Source organism: Pinus tabuliformis, chromosome 7 (assembly GCF_031772625.1).
Source record: "Pinus tabuliformis cultivar Carrire ecotype Pingquan chromosome 7, CPIR1, whole genome shotgun sequence".
In the NCBI taxonomy this organism is placed as follows: Eukaryota; Viridiplantae; Streptophyta; class Pinopsida; order Pinales; family Pinaceae; genus Pinus; species Pinus tabuliformis.
Genome location: NC_142293.1, coordinates 766,128,161 through 766,146,430, shown reverse-complemented (window position 1 = coordinate 766,146,430; position 18,270 = coordinate 766,128,161). Strand labels below are relative to the sequence as shown.

Below are 18,270 nucleotides of genomic sequence, written 5' to 3'. Positions count from 1 at the left end.
TCATATGAAGGGGCCTTGTAACTTGGGCCAACAATAGCAATAACATCAATTGCGAGCTGAAAAAATGGATTGTTCTTGGCAAAGGAATATCACTCCAAAGAAGACACCTGCCCAACAACTTGTCAACTTCTTCCTTCTCCCCTTTTTTAAGAGCTGACGTGATAGATGATTGTGCACCAGGTGTGGTTTTAGGAACAAAAAATGATGAGGCAGTTATGGGGTTGAGTGTAGATGTTGATGCTGAAGAAGAACCAGTACCACTCTTACGGACACCTCCTAATCTTGCCACTCCACCCCCTACCATTTAACTCTTCAGAGTTGCCTTGGACAGTTTGGTTGTCTTTATTTCTTCCAATGATTTGAGGGCTTTGCGGATGATTTCTAGATTTGTATTTGTGCAAGATGGAACTTCAATCTGTATACCCCCCTCTGTCATATGATGCCCACATAACTTGCAAGTCAAATTTGATCTGTCAAACCCTCTATCAGGTTCACCAAATTACCACAAAGGGTCCAATTTCCTTGGCATGTTTGTAACTTTGTCGAATCTTGAGTTTTAATGTAAGATTGGAGTTTGAAGTTTGAACCTAGGGCACAAAAAGAATTGCAAATTAAACAAATGAAATTAAAATTTACACACAACATTTTGAATTTTTGACCCAAAAAAACTGTCAACTCAATACAACAACAATGGAAAAAAAAACACATTCAAACCCAAGCAAAATCATGGAAAAAATAATTGGGCATAAGAAGAAATTAAACAAATAAAACTAACAATCAAGACTTTTCATTTTTGACAAAAAAAAACCTCTCCACTAAATGCAACAAAAGCGACAAAAAAAACACACTCAAGTCCAAGCAAAAATTATGGAAAATATATGGGTGATAGAAACCCAAGGAAAAACAAAAAAAAATAGAGCCAAATTTGATGCCCATACCTGAAAACCACTCCCTATTGAAGAAACTTGGTCCAAACTTGAATTTTTTTTGCCTGGGATGCTAAATTCCTTCACTTTTCTCCTCTCTTGCCCTTGTAGATGAGTTCCCCTCCTCCTTAGCTCTCACCTCTGCCCTCTGTCTACAAAATGAGAGGAAAAAAAACAAACTTAACTTTAAAATCGCTCTACCACGCAGCGCAGCGATTATTTCTCATCAACTCGTGATTTTTTCGGAAAAATCGTGATAATCACGAATGTTCGCAACACTGATTTTATTACAAGTTTACCCAAAGCTGAAAGAAATAGTGTCATTATGGTAGTGGTAGATAGAATGACAAAGTATGCCCACTTTTGCTCTCTTTATCATCCTTTTAAAGCAAGTATTGTCGCAGAAGCATTCATGGAAACAATCCAAAAGCTACATGGAATACCAAAGATTACTATAAATGACAGAGATCCGATTTCCACTATAAACTTTTGGACTAAATTATTTTCTTGTTTGGGTATTGAATTGGCTCACAACTCATCTTACCATCCTAAATCTAATGGGTAAATTGAGATTGTGAATGAATGTTTAGAAGGATCTTTGTGTTGCTTTGCATCTGATAAATAGACACAATGAGTGAAATGGTTGCCTTGGCAAAATGGTGGTACAACACATGCTTCCATACTTCATCAACAATGTCACGACTCACCATTTATGGAACTTTATGGATATCATCCTCCATCCATCACATCACCCTTGAAAGGGACTATAAAGGCTCAAGCAGTAGAGGACCACATACAACACCAACAAGAGGTTCTCAAACTATTGAAGGACAACTTGGTTATGGTACAAAATAGGATGAAACAAGAAGTAGATCAACATTGCAGTGAAAGGGAATTTGAAGTGGGGGATTTGGTATTTGTGATACTACAACCATATAAACAGATGTCTCTAAAGCAACAAAAGAAGGCAATAAATTAGCTCTGAGGTATTATGGCCCCTATAAGGTGTTGCAGAGGATTGGAAGTATGGCTTACAAATTAGAGTTGCTTCCATCTTCACGTGTACATCCAGTCTTCCATGTTTCTTGCTTAAAGAAAATAATCGGTGACAAGATCCTAGTCCAAACTATTCTACCAAAGATTAATGAAGAAGGGAAAATAATACTAGAACCAGAAACAATTTTGGAAACAAGGACTAAGCAGTTGAGAAATCAAGCAATTATTGAGTACCTCATCAAATGGAAGAACCTACTAGTGGAAGAAGCAACATGGGAAGATGAGTTGTTCATGCAAAAAAACACCTACAGATAGTCAAGTGTTGAGGACAACACTTCTTTGAAGGGGGGGGTGCATGTTAAGCCCTATATAAGCCTCATGTTAACCCAAAAACCCATTATTAACTTTAAGCCTTAGATATTGAGTGATTACATTTCTATTGTTATATTATTATGTAGGTTAGAACCCCTCATGGTCCCATTTTATTATAATTGTACCATTTGTCTCCTATATATATATATATATATGCACACACACTAAGGAGACCTAATCTTAGGATCATCAAATATTGTCTTTGTACATTGTCTTCAAAGTAAAAGGAGGTTTCCCCTTGAAGGGGACTGTAATTATTGATTTCTTATCAGTTTTAAGGTCCAAGGATCATAACATAATCAGATTGAAATGTTCCATTAAATTTCAAAAAAGGATGCTTTGGTAAGGGGTCAGACATTTGAAAGACGCTTCGTGTCTAGCAATAAAATATCCTCTCTAATCTACAGAGCTTCTACAGCTTTGCAACCTTCACAACTAAATTTGACATTTGCTTAGAATATTTGCAGTGTATGTATTCTTCTATGATGTTAACGCTTATTTACGACTTGGCAGCATTCTGTTTAGTAAGCACATTGCAACAAAGTAAAGCAAAATGATCTGGGTCACTTGATTGCAAACACATGGCCTTGTTTTTGTTACCATCTCAATGATAGAATAGAACTTGGGATGTGCAATTGCCAATTTAACAACTAGATATTATAATTTATAATTAAACCATATGCCAGTTTCTAGTAGACTTACCATTCAACCCATAATTGCAAGAAGCATCCCCCCAACTTTGCTCCAGCCCCTAAAAATGCCCTTCGAGTAGGAGCGCTTAGGGAGCATGCTTCGAACCTTTTGGGCATGCCTCCATGCCAATATCGGAGCATGGCTATCAAGACCCTAAGGACTCCGCACAATTACAAGGTGCTTTTTGGGTGCTCCATGACCCCTTGAGCGTGAGGCACTAGCATGTTTCGCGACTGCCTAGCGTAGAATAGTGTTAATCAACCCGGAATACGCCTCACAATAAGTTCATTTGTTTATGTTCTATATTAGTTACTTAGCGGGATCTCATAACTTCTCAATATAGTGCAAGCAAACTTATTGTCACAATTCTCTTACAATATTTCAACATGTAAAAGCAACACAAATAATAATATCTTCAACAATTCACAAGTGTACTCAATCATCCACAAGAACACATGTAAAAAGGAATGGCCCTCCGGCCTTACTTCTTTATTAAACCAACAATCTTTAAATATAATGGGCAACACAAGTTCTGCTCGGTCCCCTCTTACAACATGCAAAAATTACAATACAATACCAAGTCACCAAAATTTGGTTCTGCCTCTCAGTCTGTCTTTACTACAGAGACTTTCGCCTTGGTTCACCACTAGATAGGCTCTCTCAATTCATTCCAACAGTCTACCTTACCACAAACCCACCCAAACGATTCTCTCACCTTCACTCTTGTCTCAAGTTTGTTCATCGAACTCGCACCTGTTCTTCTTGCCCAATTGTTCGATCCTTGCGCTGCACTTGTGGTTCCTCCATACTTACATGTTTCGTGGCAGTTGATTGAACCATCGAGACAGCTCAATGGTCACGTCCCTTGGTATGTTGGCTCACCCATCCACAAGTCGACTCACCTGGTTATACTTTGGTTGCACTTGTTTGCTTTATCTACTCGCCCATCTCCTTGTCGCATGGTGCTTGTGCGTCCTTGAGCCGACTCCACTTCGTGCCACCTATGTCACATGGTTCAAGTTCAAGTTCGACTTTGACAAGGGTAAAATTTGATTCAAATTCGAATTTTCCAATGAAATTCGAATAAGGTTTTCCATTAAATTCATCCCTTATATATTTTCAAAATATACTAATATTTTATAACATATATATATATATATATATATATATATATATATATATATATATATATATATAAGCCTATCTATTTAGTAAATATAAAGTATAATTCAAAACCAATGTTGCACGACTTGTACTCGTATAAGACTTATTTGGCTATTGACTTGGCGACCCATATAAGACTTGGCAAAATACAAAAAAAACTTAAAATATGGTAAATTTAAAAGAAAAAGATAAACAAATCGAATTTTGAGGGCCTCCACGAGTCTTATGCAGGTCATATGCGGTTCTTCACGGGTTCAATGCGAGTAGCTGAGTTTTATGCAAGTACGGGTAGAAACCACGGGTTCTATGCGAGTGACTGTCTTGCTATAAAACTTGTCAAGACCCGCAGGTACTCACAGGTCTTATAAGACTCGTGCTACATTGTTCAAAACTTACGTAATCTACAAGCTATGAAAAAAATTACATTATTGCACAGTCACGAGTGACAACTCACTCACTATTCATTACAATATTAACTAGCATAGTTGCATGATCGTAGGAATATAGTAATAATCACTGGTGTAGTCACTCAATGGTAAGAATCACCCATATTTATATGCCTTAATCAAGCTAAATTGAAGGTCAACAAAATTTTGAGGTATTTTCTTTCTGATCAAAATTTGGTGGCATTTTATTTTGAGTTTTTAAACAACCAAAAATAAAAAATGATTTTCGATCTTCAGCCGGTAAATCTCAACAAAATTGGTGATGTTTTCATTAGAGTTTTTAATAACCAAAAATTAAAAGGGTTTCATTCTTCAGCCGACGAATTACTAAAAGGGATTTCCATCTTCAATCGGCGAATTTCATTGTCGAACTTCATTGTATTTAATTTTTTACTTGAGATTTGTTGATTTTCAAACCTCAAGGTTTGAATTCGACGAACCCTGTGACATAGTGTGTCACTCAGTTCAGCTCGTGCTTGGGCAGACACCTTCGTTCTAGTTTTTTGCTCCCTCGGGTCAACATGCTATGTGCACACAAGGGTGTCACTTGGTCGAGGTGTGCCCTTGTGGAGTTCGTTCCACCAAGCTAACTCTCATGTTGTGCGTCCACTCTCTCCATTGCATTTCGAACTCACTCAAATGGAAACCCCAACTTTGATTTATTCAACTAGACGAGTTGGGTGCATGCCCTCACCTAGGTATCACGTCTTCGGTTTTTTGCCACCTCCTATGTGTCTCATTTGTCCATTGATGCGCTCACCCATGTCCAAGTCACCAACCGAAAACCCTCATATTGTCACAGAACTTGCCATATAAAAATCGCAAATGTTGTAATGGGTTTGTTGCCCTTAGTGCACACTTGGTTAAAAGCGCACCCAACTCGAGGGTTTAACATCATCCCCCACTCAAAATTATTGTTGTCCCCGCAATCGACCAGCCAGAACCTCACAGTCATCTCTCCCTTTGGATATCGACATCAAGAAGCATCACTTCTCTGGATGGCATATCTGACTATCTCTGAAAATCACGCTTGCATATACGCCATGTGTTGGATCCCCTCATGCCACTCAGCTAATCAAGTATCTAATTTGATCGTCATGCCAAGTTCCATAGGAACTCATGCCTCACAATGTAATGTAGAGGTACTACCCTAGGCAATGTAGAATCTACCCTATTGTAGAGGTACCATACTAGGCACCCCATAGTCTTGGCTCACCATCCATCTGCGACAGTGAGCCACCTACTTGTGGCTCACTGTGAAGAAAAGGTGTGGTAGTCATGGTGACTACCACCTATGTCCCTCCTATCTGAACACTCACCCAGAAGTATTCCTCCATACTTCTCTACCACGTACCTCAACCAAAGTGGGTATGATTTGATCCTACCCTCGACTTCCTCAATAAGCCTCTCCAACTCGAGATCTCTTGGCCAACCTCCTAGGCTCACTGCAAATGTACTGACCTCCTCCTTAGCCTTATGATACCAAGGCACACTCTCCTGGTCATATCTTTGAACCACTAATGCCACAATAGTATCCTCTTTGGATGCATCATCTCTCGGTGTATGCTTTAATTTGCTCATCCTCTTTTCTATCTCCTCAATCTTGTCTGTCAAAGTGGTCATGATATTCACATGTTGAGATATAACAGACTCAATCTCTATACTTCTCATACCCCCATATGCAACACCACAATATTGTTGCTGATCCTGGAAGATAGTAGCCGTCTCCCATGTAGTACTCGGGTCTCCTCTCTGAGTCTCTTTTTGAGCATCCGAAGTACCCACTACCTACAACATTCTGACCTTTGTAGCCTTCTGTTGTTCCAAGGCAACTAATTTCTTCTTTATGGGGCAATTCCTTGCTAAATGATCCTCTCCACATATCAAACATGTGATGGACTTCTTCTCCCTTGCAATACCTACTTGTGTTGCTTTTCCTTCTTTGGAAGACGTATTCTTCTCTTGGTCCTTTTTCTTCTTACTTCTATCACCTTGAACTTCCTCTTTGTCCTTCCCATTTGTCTAATAGTCCAAGAGTTTTTCCACTGTGGTAATAGCTTTTGCAAGTGTTTAGACACCCTACTTCTTGACATCCCTCTTGGCCCACAGTTACAAATTGTTAATGAAGTGATACATACGATCCTCATCAGACATCTCATCTCCCTAATCTCTACCATAAGTCCAAAAAACTCTTTGATGTAAGTTTGGATCTTCCCTATATGCTTCAAAACCATAAGGCGGTCCCTTGCACCAATGCATGATTTCCTGGTCCGAACTACACATGCAAAACTACCTTTAGCTCTACCCAAGTCGAAATCTTCTTTGTGATAGGACCGACTGCCAAATCCTCTACTCGAGTCCTCCACTAGAACTTTGCAGTTCTTGTGAGACACATCGCAGCTACATTAACCTTCATCTCCTTAGATCATCCTTTCATCTATTCCAGCATTTGCTCTAGATCCCAACAAAAGTTCCCAAGTATCTTGGCACTTCTCATCCCATCATACTTTGTAGTTCTTTTAGCTTCACCCTCATAGATAAACCAATTGAACCCTATCCAATGGCCTTGTTCAATACTACTAAGTGCTATCATATCAACCGAGTCTCATGTCAATGCCACAAGTGATCTCACTTACTCTTTCAAGTACTTTATCCAATCCTCCTATAGTTGAGACTACTTCGTTGTATCCTCAAGTGCATAGGATCTTGCATTAATAGCTTCCCTTATTTCTGCAATATCCCGTCAATCTCTTCAAACTCAGTTTTGTGACCTTCCATAGCATCCAATGTCCTAGTCAAGCTCTGCTCAACAATTTGGACCTTATATGTTGATTAGCCTCATCCTGGGTCTCCAAGCTACCTCTTGTGTTCACCATTTTGACCTGCTAACAATGGCCTCTGGATGTGGCCTTGCTAAGGCTTAGACAAGTTCTACCCAAATATGCCCTGTATCATAAACCAATAGCCAATCCTCCTTGCCCTCCTGGCAAATGATTACAAAAAGTCCCCTTCCCTCACCTACAACAAATAAAGGCAACTTCACCCGCAACCACTTCTAATGAATTCAACTTCAGCTTCTATCTACATGTGGTAAACTGCAAGCCACCTTCTTCGTATCTGGTTAGATACCTGCTTGGATCTCTACTCTAATATGTGCTCTAATACCACCTGTCATGACCCCAGGGGCTCCACATGGTTACAAGGCGCTTTTTGGGCACTCTGTAACCCCTTGAGCATGCAGCACCAGCATGTTTCACGACTGCCTAGTGTAGTACAGTGTTAATCTAACCGAACTACACAGTACACCTCACAATAAGTTAATTTGTTTATGCTCTATATTAGGTACTTAGCAGAATCTCATAACTTCTCAATAAAGAGCAAGCAAACTTATTGTCACAATCTTCTTATTTTTACAATGTTTCAACATGTGAAAGCAACACAAATAATAATATCTTCAACAATTCACAAGTGTACTCAATCATGCATAAGAACACATGTAAAATGGAACATCCCTCTAGCCTTACTTCTTTATTAAACCAGTAACCTTTACATATAATTAACAACACAAGCTTTCAACTCGGACCCCTCTTACAACATGCAAAAATTACAATACAATACCAAGTCACCAAAATTTGGTTCCCCCTCTTGGTTTGTCTTTACTACATATACTTCTACTTTGATTCATAGCTAGATAGGCCCCCCCAATTTGTTTTGGTGGTCTGCCTTACTGCAGACCCACCCGAATAGTTCTCTCGCCTTCGCTCTTGTCTCAAGTCTGTTCATTGAACTCACACCTGTTCTTCTTGCCCGATTATCTGATCCTTGCTCTCCACTCGCAGTCACTCCATACTTGTATGTATCACAACAATTGATTGAATCATCACAACAATTAAACAGTCATGTCCCTTCATATGTTGGCTCGTCCGTCCACATGTCGGCTCCCCTAGCTATAATTTTGTTGTGCTCATTTGCTTCGTTGGCTTGCCCATCTCCTTGTCACATGATGCTTGTGCGCCCCACACCAACTCCACTTCATGCCACTCAGAGTGGCTTGTGCTCGAGCTAACACCTTCGTTCTGGTTTTTTGCTCCCTTGGGTCGACATGCTATGTGTGCATGAGGGTGTCACTTGGTCGGGGCGGCACCCTTGTGGCGTTCGTTGCACCAAGCCAACTCTCATGTCGTCCATCCACTCTCTCCATCACAAGCCGAAATCGCCTGAATGAAAACCCCAACTTCGGTTTATTCAACTCAACCAGTTGGGTGCACATCCCTGCCTAAGTGTCGCGCCTTCAATTTTCTATCACCTACTATGTGACTCATTAATTCCATTAATGCCCTCGCTCACATCCAAGTCACCAACTAAAGCCCTCATATCGTCACATAACTTGTAATATAAACATCATAAATGTTGTGATGGGGATGTCACCCTCGTGGCATGCTCTGTTAAAAGCACACCCAGCTCGGAGCTTAATAGTGGCACTCCCAAGGATGTTCCTGAAGCCAAGGAGCGCACTCCCAAAGCGCTCCTTAAATGCTCCCAAGGTGTTCCCTGGGCACTCCTTCAACACTCCCTGAGTGTTCCCTAGGCGCTCCCTGAATGCTCCCTAATGGTAATGTTAAATTCTTAAAGTAAAAGGATAAAAAGGAAAGACAAAGGAAATGTTAACTTTTAAATTTTTAACATTACCATTATTTGTTTCAAGATGTTTGAGAGAGGTTCCAACCTCATTGGACATCACATGGAGAAAATAGAATTTTGTATCCCAATTCGAAGTTCAACAAACTTAATAGTTTTCAGGATTTTAGAATCGATGGGATCACAACGCTTTCATTGGATTCTATCACATATGAGGGTATGTGATTGGCATTTAATCAAGAGCACCAAGCCCTATATTTACCCCAATGTTGGTGGTATTCATTGTTGAACTCCTTTGTCATGGCCTTAGAAAAAATGTACCTTTCACTCAAACCAAAATCATTAATCAAGCATGTTAAGCTATTCCTACCATATTTTAAGCTTGGATTAGGCAGTTTCATCAAAATTGGGCGGTGTCTATTGATGTCCCTAGAGGATAGAGGTAGAGGTAAAGGCTAGACAAGAGGCAAAGAATGAAAGATGATACTAATGATGAGGATCCCGATATAAACAATGGTTGAACATGCATGGTGGTGCTACCCCACAGCTACAACATTTGGCAACATGGGTACTTTCACAATTGGTGAACACTTTGTCTGTAGAGAGGTCTTTAGCAACTAGCTTAGTTTATTGATTGGAATGACTAGACCTTTCAGTATTCATACTTGTTATGCAAATGGCCCATTTTGTAAACAAAGTTATTTGGTCATGTTATTGTTGATAGTTGCTAGATAACCTATTTCATTCCATAAGTTAATGTCCTACTTTCTTTTATGTGGCCTAAAAATTTGTATGTTTGTTTGCAATTGCTACAATCTAGAGGGTTGATTCTCAAAAAATCAATCATTAATGTACTATGGATGTTAGATCTAAGACTTTTGTGATCCATAATGTAGATAGACTATACTGGATCCATAATGTGATCATAATGTGATCCATACTGTGGATCCATAATGTGATCCTAACTGTACTATGGATGTCGTGTCTATCTTCATTGATGTACAAGTATGCATGTTTTCATATATTCTACAGCTAATTTTGCATTCTGAATGTTTTATGCACTATAAAATATATAAATATAAATATAAAATCCACACTCCAGCAAAGCTCTGCTAGCAAGGATTTTTTGAAAATGATGCTCCCTGTAGAAATGCCACGAAATTCTGATCTGCTATAGTGAACAATCTGAGAACTGAAAACTAGTTTCTTTTCACTACAAACACAAAATTTCTCTACTTCAAATTTGCAGCGGAATAGGAACAAAAATAAATACAATTCACACATTTCAAAACACGTAAATTTTATAGGGAACCCAACTAGGAAAACCTTCTACTTGATTATTGATAGAAACTGAGCATTAGATCTCTTACAAATACAACAGTTTCACTTGGAAAATACACCCTTCTCCCTGGTTATCCTAAGCATGAAAAACCTTGCAAGAATGTTGATCACACTGCCCTCTTCCCTTGCTCCTCCTCTGCTCTGAATTCCTAAGCAAACCCAAGGAACCAAGTCCCTAATTCGTTGCGCAAGAGCTGCGCCTTTAGCTCCTAAATTCTAGCGCATGAGCCAAGGGAAAACTGCCTTCTACCAACTCACACAAGCCTTCTTCTTGCCATGCTCACTTACAAGCTTACACACAAAACTGGTGCATACAATAATGAATAGAATTGTTCCTTTGTTCCTTCTTTCAAGCAATTTGAATGGCTAGAATTAGTGAATTCATAATTGAGGAATGATTTTGTGATTGACTGAGTTAGCATGAGTTAACTGCTCATGCAACTGTTCCTATTTCAAATCAACCACTAGAAACGCAATCACTTGTGTTTTTCCTCAATTAACTCACACTAGAAAATCAAGAACTCGACCTTCAATTTCAACACATCAGTTAACTGCATCCTAACTCCTAAAAATAGCATGAGTTAACTGCTCATGCAACTCGTCCTATTTCAAGTCAACCACTAGAAACGCAATCATTTGTGTTTTTCCTCAATCAACTCACACTAGAAAATCAAGAACTCGACCTTCAATTTCAACACATCAGTTAACTGCATCCTAACTCCTAATTTTTAGGGACTGATTCCTAAATTATAGGAACTCGTCCTAATTTATAGGGAATCTCCCATTTTTTAGGAAAGTGAGTATGACAAAGAAAAAACTCAAATTTGACTGTTTGAATTAAGGCACAAATCAAGGAATCACTTTGTCACTACTATTTTCAACATTCCCCTTGGCTCCTGCTCTCAAAAACGATCTGGCTCCATGCAACCTTGATTCAGCCTAATGAGACTGATATAACCAAAATGCAAAAACAAGAGATAAATTCATATTTGACAACATCTGACAGTAGAATGCAATTAATGCCCACCCATTCATGAGGTGTTCTCTGTATAGACTGTGACATCCATTATGCTTAGAAAATCTACAAGAAGATATATGAATGCAGTTTGTGCCCATCTGTTTGATCATTTGCAGCGGTATGTATGCAACAAATTTATTTTCCAAAATGGAAAAATAATTACCCAGTAAAAAAGGGAAGAGAGTGAGGGAGAGACCTTAAGAGCATCTTGCCAGTTCTTCTTATGAATGTAGTGTATGAGAGCTTCTACAACAGTCATTGCAGTTCGCTTTTGGGGTTTTTTAATAGGTAGTGGTGTATTTCCTGTCTCTCGTTTTGCAGCTTTCCTTCTGTTTTTGAGTGCGACTTCTCTGCTTAAAGCCCTCTTGGCTCTGTCACTATTCCTGGGTGCCCACTTAATGTTCTTGCGCTGGTGTTGCACGGGAGGACGACTATTAGGCTTTGCTTCTGCCTTATTATTCTCCTGCTTTAAACTGCACCTGATGACGTGGTTTCCACTTACAGTACTCCTCAGCCGGTGCAGCGGGCTAATACTTATGCCACCATTGCTCCTATTATGGGGAAAATGCCAACCTCTGGTTTGTCCCACGTTATGGGTGATAAAACCCATGTCAGAAAACTGAACATGAGGAGCAGATAAAGCATAAGCCACTGTCATTGCCATTGTCATTGTAACCGTCTCTGGAAGAATGGATAATCTCGTATCCTTCTGGTTAGTACTGCGAGGACAAGCATGCATTTGTTTCGAGAGTGTTCACAAGTCGTCGAATAGTTGGTATTAAACAAAATGGCGTGATACAAAATCCATACCGTTTGCCTTTCCCTGCAAACTCGCATACAGTTTGCAAAGTATTACACAGAAGGCCATGACCATGGATGGATTGCAACACTTTCCTCCCGACATTATCCACGGGAATTGTCTAATGACTTGCCAATGTGCCGTACCTTTCCCCTAAGTTCTCGGTTGCACATCTCTCTAAATTATCATATAGCGTTTATAATAGAACAAAAACCGAGTAAGCGGCACACTGAATGACTCATTTCCTTTGCATTTTGGGCCGCCTTTGCAATAAAATTACAGAGGGGTACTGAATGATAGCATTTTGGGACGGTTTTGTGTTTAAATCACAACACATTTGCATTTTGGGCCATTTTTACATTAAAGTCATAACACAATTTCATAGACAAGGCTGATGCCAATGCCCATTAAAGGATGCAATACTATGCCTATGGTATGAATAGGCGTACTCTTTCTTTAATTGGATTTCAAAATCTATCATCATTATTATGGAGGTATAATGTGGATGCAATAGTATGCATATGATGCAATATTATGTATATGGTATGAATAGGTGTACTCTTTCTTTAATTGGATTTCAAAATCTATTATTATTATGGAAGTATAATGTGGATGAAAATATGTACTGTTAATTTTTTTAATTAAATATAATAAAATGAAAAAAAACATAATGGATTTCTTTACTTTTTTTTTAGGGCAATTATGGTTCACGGTCACTGAGTGGTAGCTATGTCCACGGGTAATAATCCACACAGATATAGCTATGTCCATGGGTAATAATCCACACAGATGCCACCAAAGGCGGCCTGATATATCGGGCCTAACCCCAATGGATATTTGACCTCGTGGCCTCTCAAGAGATAAATTACTTAGCAACGGGGCTCGACCAATTGAGCTATCTCTTGGGGCTATTGGATTTTTTTACCTTGTAGAGAAATTGAATATAAATCATTTTTATTTGTATTTTTTTAAGTATAAATAATAATATCTAAAAAGTATTTATTTAATTATTAATAGTTTATTTTTAAAGAATAAGATGTAATTAGAAAAAGTATTTAAATAAATATGTTTAATTGTTAATAATTGTTTTTAAAGAGTAAGGTGCAACCATAAAAAGTGAGGATTTTTTTATCATCAAATAAGTTTTAATACTTATGAGGGTTTTTAATAGAGATACAACCACTTTAAAGTAGTAATCGAATGTGTAGTTGCATTTAAAGGGACTATATCACATGACCTTGTGACCCATGTATAGATAAGTGGAAAAACCACTCTATATTCTTTATTTTTTAGTCATTTAGTAGGTAGTCCAATTGAACTCTATCAAGTTATTGAAAGTGCAAAGTCAATAGTTTGATACCTACAAGGGTCTCGGGCTACAAGCAAAACACTTACAAATAGTAATTCTTTACACTATTTATAAAATGTTGTGGTAGTTTGTAGTGATTATTGATTTGGAATTGTGGCTACTAAACCTTGTGTGGCCCTTCCTCCCCACAATGACCATAACTCATTAGCATTCTCATTGTTGCAAGGGTGTCAAAGGCTATGGTGATGCAAGGGGATTGCGAGCTCGATTTTGTGTGGAGGAATTAGCTTGTCACTTGTATGCTCACACTCCCCTCCATATCCAAATAGAACTAAATGAGGCTAAAGTGGAAGTTACGCAAGAAATATAGAATACTTTGGAAGTAGAGGTTTTGGATGGTCTAACATCTTGGATTCCCAAAACCGGGAACATCAAGGGAACGAAAAATAATTATGTGTACACAATTGAACCACATTGGCAACTGAAAAATCTTTTGAGAAAGGTGTTATTGGATCACAGGGAAGCTAAGGACCAAATTCTGACAAAATGGATGATATGAAGTTGTTGCTAATGGATATCAAAGGTCGCCTAGCTTGACTCAAATTTGGTCCACCCTAAGGCCCAACCTATCCACTACGCATCAAGGATGATGCTCAACTAATTGACGTGGGCATCTTATCCTCTTGATTTTCATGTTTCAATCATTCTTAGTTTTTCTTTTGATGCCTAGGACTCTACTTAATCATTTTACTATGATTCTAGGTAATTTTCCCACTACAGGGATAGCTCCTAAAGTTTGTAATATGTTGTTTTTACTCTTAGCTCTCACTTTTCTTATGATTGTTGATCAATTATTCTATCGCTAGTTTATTTTCCCAAGTGGCAGGCTAATGACAAATCATATATTTTGGATATTGTAGTTTTGGTGATATGTTAACAAATTTTGAGCTTACGAAAAATAACATGATAAAGAGAAAAAATACATCTTAGGCTAATAATTGCATTAAGGCCATTTTCTATACTCACTAGGTTTTATTTGGTGGGAGTAAGATAGTTTTTGTTAAGATCATTATTACAACAAAATAATGTAATCACTTGGACTATTGCAATTATGTTTTGAGTTGCTTCATTTTATAGAGCTTTAGGTTATGGATAGACATTAATGAGTGCATGAGAAGAATCAATATGTATCTTAATGGTTCCCCTTACGCATAATAGTATAGACCTAGAGGCCTAGCTATTAATATTAAGAAGAAGTCGTTAGGTATGAAGTATTATACATAATGTGATAAACTAGTCGAGGTAACACGTGGGACTATAGAAAACACTAGTTATTTAGTATAAATGTGGGGAAAATATAAGTGATCAAATTGAGAGATTAGAAGTACAAGTCAAAATTGGAAAAAATAAGTATATGCCTTGAAATGATATGCAACTACCTTGGAAGGACTATTAACTCACTATTTGAAAGGAAAGATGGGAAAATTATATAAAGGGACAAGCATTCTAGGAAGTGAAGGAAATTTTAAGGTTGATACCTAATATTAGTAGTATTTATTTGACAAAGTTATCTAGGGAGGAAGGTGAAGGAGAAACTTACAAATTTTCTAATGATGATAATGAATGGCAGCCATCATAACCATGACCAATCTAGAATGAGAAGATGGATAAAAAAGATTAATAATTAGATACTTAAGGGAGTGAGTGGAAGTTTCATAAGTATAAAAAACCCATGAGAAGTGGTTACCTATCTTAGGAAGGGAAGATTTTAGATTTAGGAATAACTTGGATGAAATAATTTAGCACTCTTTCATTATCTCATAAATAAGTCACCATGTGGCAAATGGTTATAAAATCACAAAAGTATTTCCATATAAGAACATGATAAGGATTAATATAAAGTTTAAATCAGGCTAATGCATATTAGAAAGAAAATATTGTCAATCAACCATTGAGATTTAAATGTTCATTAGAATAATGGGCACCATTTTAAGGTATTGTAACAAGTATGGTGATATTGAATTAAAGAGGTAATAACCCATAAGTTCCCTCGGGATGGGAATGAAGAAGATCAGACATAAACAATGAAAATTCCACAATTGAGAACAAGAAAATGGCATAGCATGAAAATGAATATTCTTCTAGCTAGTCCAAATTTAAAGTGATAACTAAGCAACGTGCTCAATTTGAATCACAACAATATAAAAGTTGGGAGTTGAGAATACATAGCACAACACAAATGACTCCCTTGAGGTGTATACCTAATAGATAGCATGGAAGTGTTTGTGGAACTGTGGATTGTAGTAAAGCATAGAGAAAATCTATGTACAATAATTAAAGTTTGGTCATCGTCTCAAATGACAAGGTCTCTTAAGGATATAGACTAAGTGGATTAAGCAACATGAACAATGATTGGGGATGACTGGTGGGGGTCATCTTAATGGCCCGTGTAATTTCAAGATCTCAATATATTGAATTATGAACTAAAAACACTCACAAGTAGCTATGGATAGACTAGGAAAAAGGTTTAAAGGATAAAGGATAACAACTAAAGTGTAAGAAGAAATGTTGCTAAAAATTCTATAATGAGATTGTGAGAAGTATTATGCACTAATTGACAAAAGAAGTGAGAATAAACTAATAGAGGTTGTACTAGACTTATTTACACTCGTTTTGTGAGTGGATTGATGATATGTTGAGACTTCACATAAATAAACTTATCAAGTTTGTACCATTATCATTAAAAGAAGTTATTACGAAAGCACACCAAGCATATAAAACAAATGTTAATTCTCCCCACCCCTCAAACTTTTTTGTGGATGATAATGGTAGCATTAATTCCAAGTGCTTCTCCTAAACCAAAGATAGAGTCTAAGAAGCTAGAAAGTGGAGGGGAGAAATCCTCAGTCAGCTTGATGAATTGTGCATCTAAGATAAAAGAAGATAAAGTGGTATTGAGTTGGAAACATGATGGTATGAGTCAATCTTAATGACAATTAATATTTGACGAGTAAATCGCCAAGGATTAAACATCCTATTGTGCCAATGGATTAGGCATATAAAAAACTTAAACAATGATGATGATATTCATGTGCTAGTGGGTATAGTGTCTATGGAAAGGATAAAAAAATATGTAAAGTGATGCAAAAAATGATATGATTTAATTTTGATATTGATGATTTAAGAAATGATGGAGTCCAGTCATAGCTTAATGATGACTTTCATCAAATTTCCCTAGGGAAGAAAGAATATATAACTTGAGATTAAGGGTCAAGATGGTGAGGCTTACTTGAAATTTTAATGGTGCACTTAAATAAGGAAAATATATATAAAAAATTGAGCATATGGATAATGTGACTATGCTTACCTTGTAAATTGTCTACCTCTTACTGAAATAAATAGAAATGATATTGGACAATAATCGTTTCTTGATGAGAATTTAACACACATAGTATGATGATTTAGCCTAGGTTGATAAACATAACCAAACGAATTCTAGAGTGATGTTTAATGATATTATTGCATTAAATATAATATTTGGTATTCATTGTTTATACAAGATAATGGATTTGATTTTATTGATGAATCGTGATAAACATGCTAACGATTCTTTGTGGCTCCACATATGTTATGTGTTGAGATGTTTATCATATTTATGATGTTAAGTTAAGTTGTTATATTAACATGGTGTTCCAATTATTATCTTGATGTAATGCTATGTATTTGATAATATATGTTAATGTTATAATATTATGATGATATTTCATGATGTGATAACATGTGGTAGTTTTTATGATGAGATGTTAATGATGGCATATGTTAGGATATGGTGTCCTACTGTTCAGGATGTTCTGATAACAATGATATAATGTTCTCGTGGTGACATGTAAGAGTTGGCATGTGGATTAATTTTCTATAAAATGATGATTTTATTGTTATAACTAATACATTGGTTGCATATTGTGAGGTGGCGATTAATAGAGAATCCACTAATGGATTGAGAGGGGCAAATTATTTGATAATACCATAGGAGCCCATACAAACAAGGGAGAATTTGTAACACCTTATTGGCTGGGGATAAACTCAATCAAATACTTAAGGCTAGTGTTCATTTCACCTTGTATAATTCTCAATGGGATGTAGGACCATATTGAGAAGGTTGACTACTTGATATTAGAGTTATGATGCCAAAATTTAGAAGAAGGGATGGAATTGTGTGTGGGACTTTGATGCATGGAGTTGTATATTAGTGAGTTATGGTGAGAGTAGGTTATCCTTTTGAGATGTATGGGGTATGTGAATACCAAATTGGATGCTTGCCCTTGTGCAAATGAGGTTTGAGCCTTGGGGCTCTGGTAATATTAATGGACTTTAAACTAATTACGAAATTCGAGGAAGAAGAGCTTGAAAATACTTTTGCTTCCATTGGTGTTTTGATGTAACTTTCGATGCCTACGATGGTCACTTGAATGGCCTTCGTACTAGTTACAACATAGGATATTCTATAGAAGATATTGAAATAAATAAATTATACATTACATTATTAACTTTGAGACAAAGTTCCTTGA

At 37.2% G+C, this 18,270-nt stretch overlaps 1 protein-coding gene across 2 annotated transcripts in view; it reads right to left on the bottom strand.

Moving 5' to 3' along the window:
• The window catches only part of LOC149249804 (uncharacterized), a 166,935-nt gene that overhangs the window by 114,465 nt on the left and 34,200 nt on the right, over positions 1-18,270 (bottom strand). Inside the window, exon 1 of one of the 2 annotated variants that reach the window (XM_089458797.1) lies at positions 11,791-12,679. The exons of the other annotated variant lie outside the window; for it this stretch is intronic. Coding sequence (XP_089314923.1) covers positions 11,791-12,333 — 543 coding nt within the window. The 5' untranslated portion in view covers positions 12,334-12,679. Of the gene's footprint in view, positions 1-11,790; positions 12,680-18,270 lie in introns of those variants that run through there. 2 annotated transcript variants of the gene reach the window in all.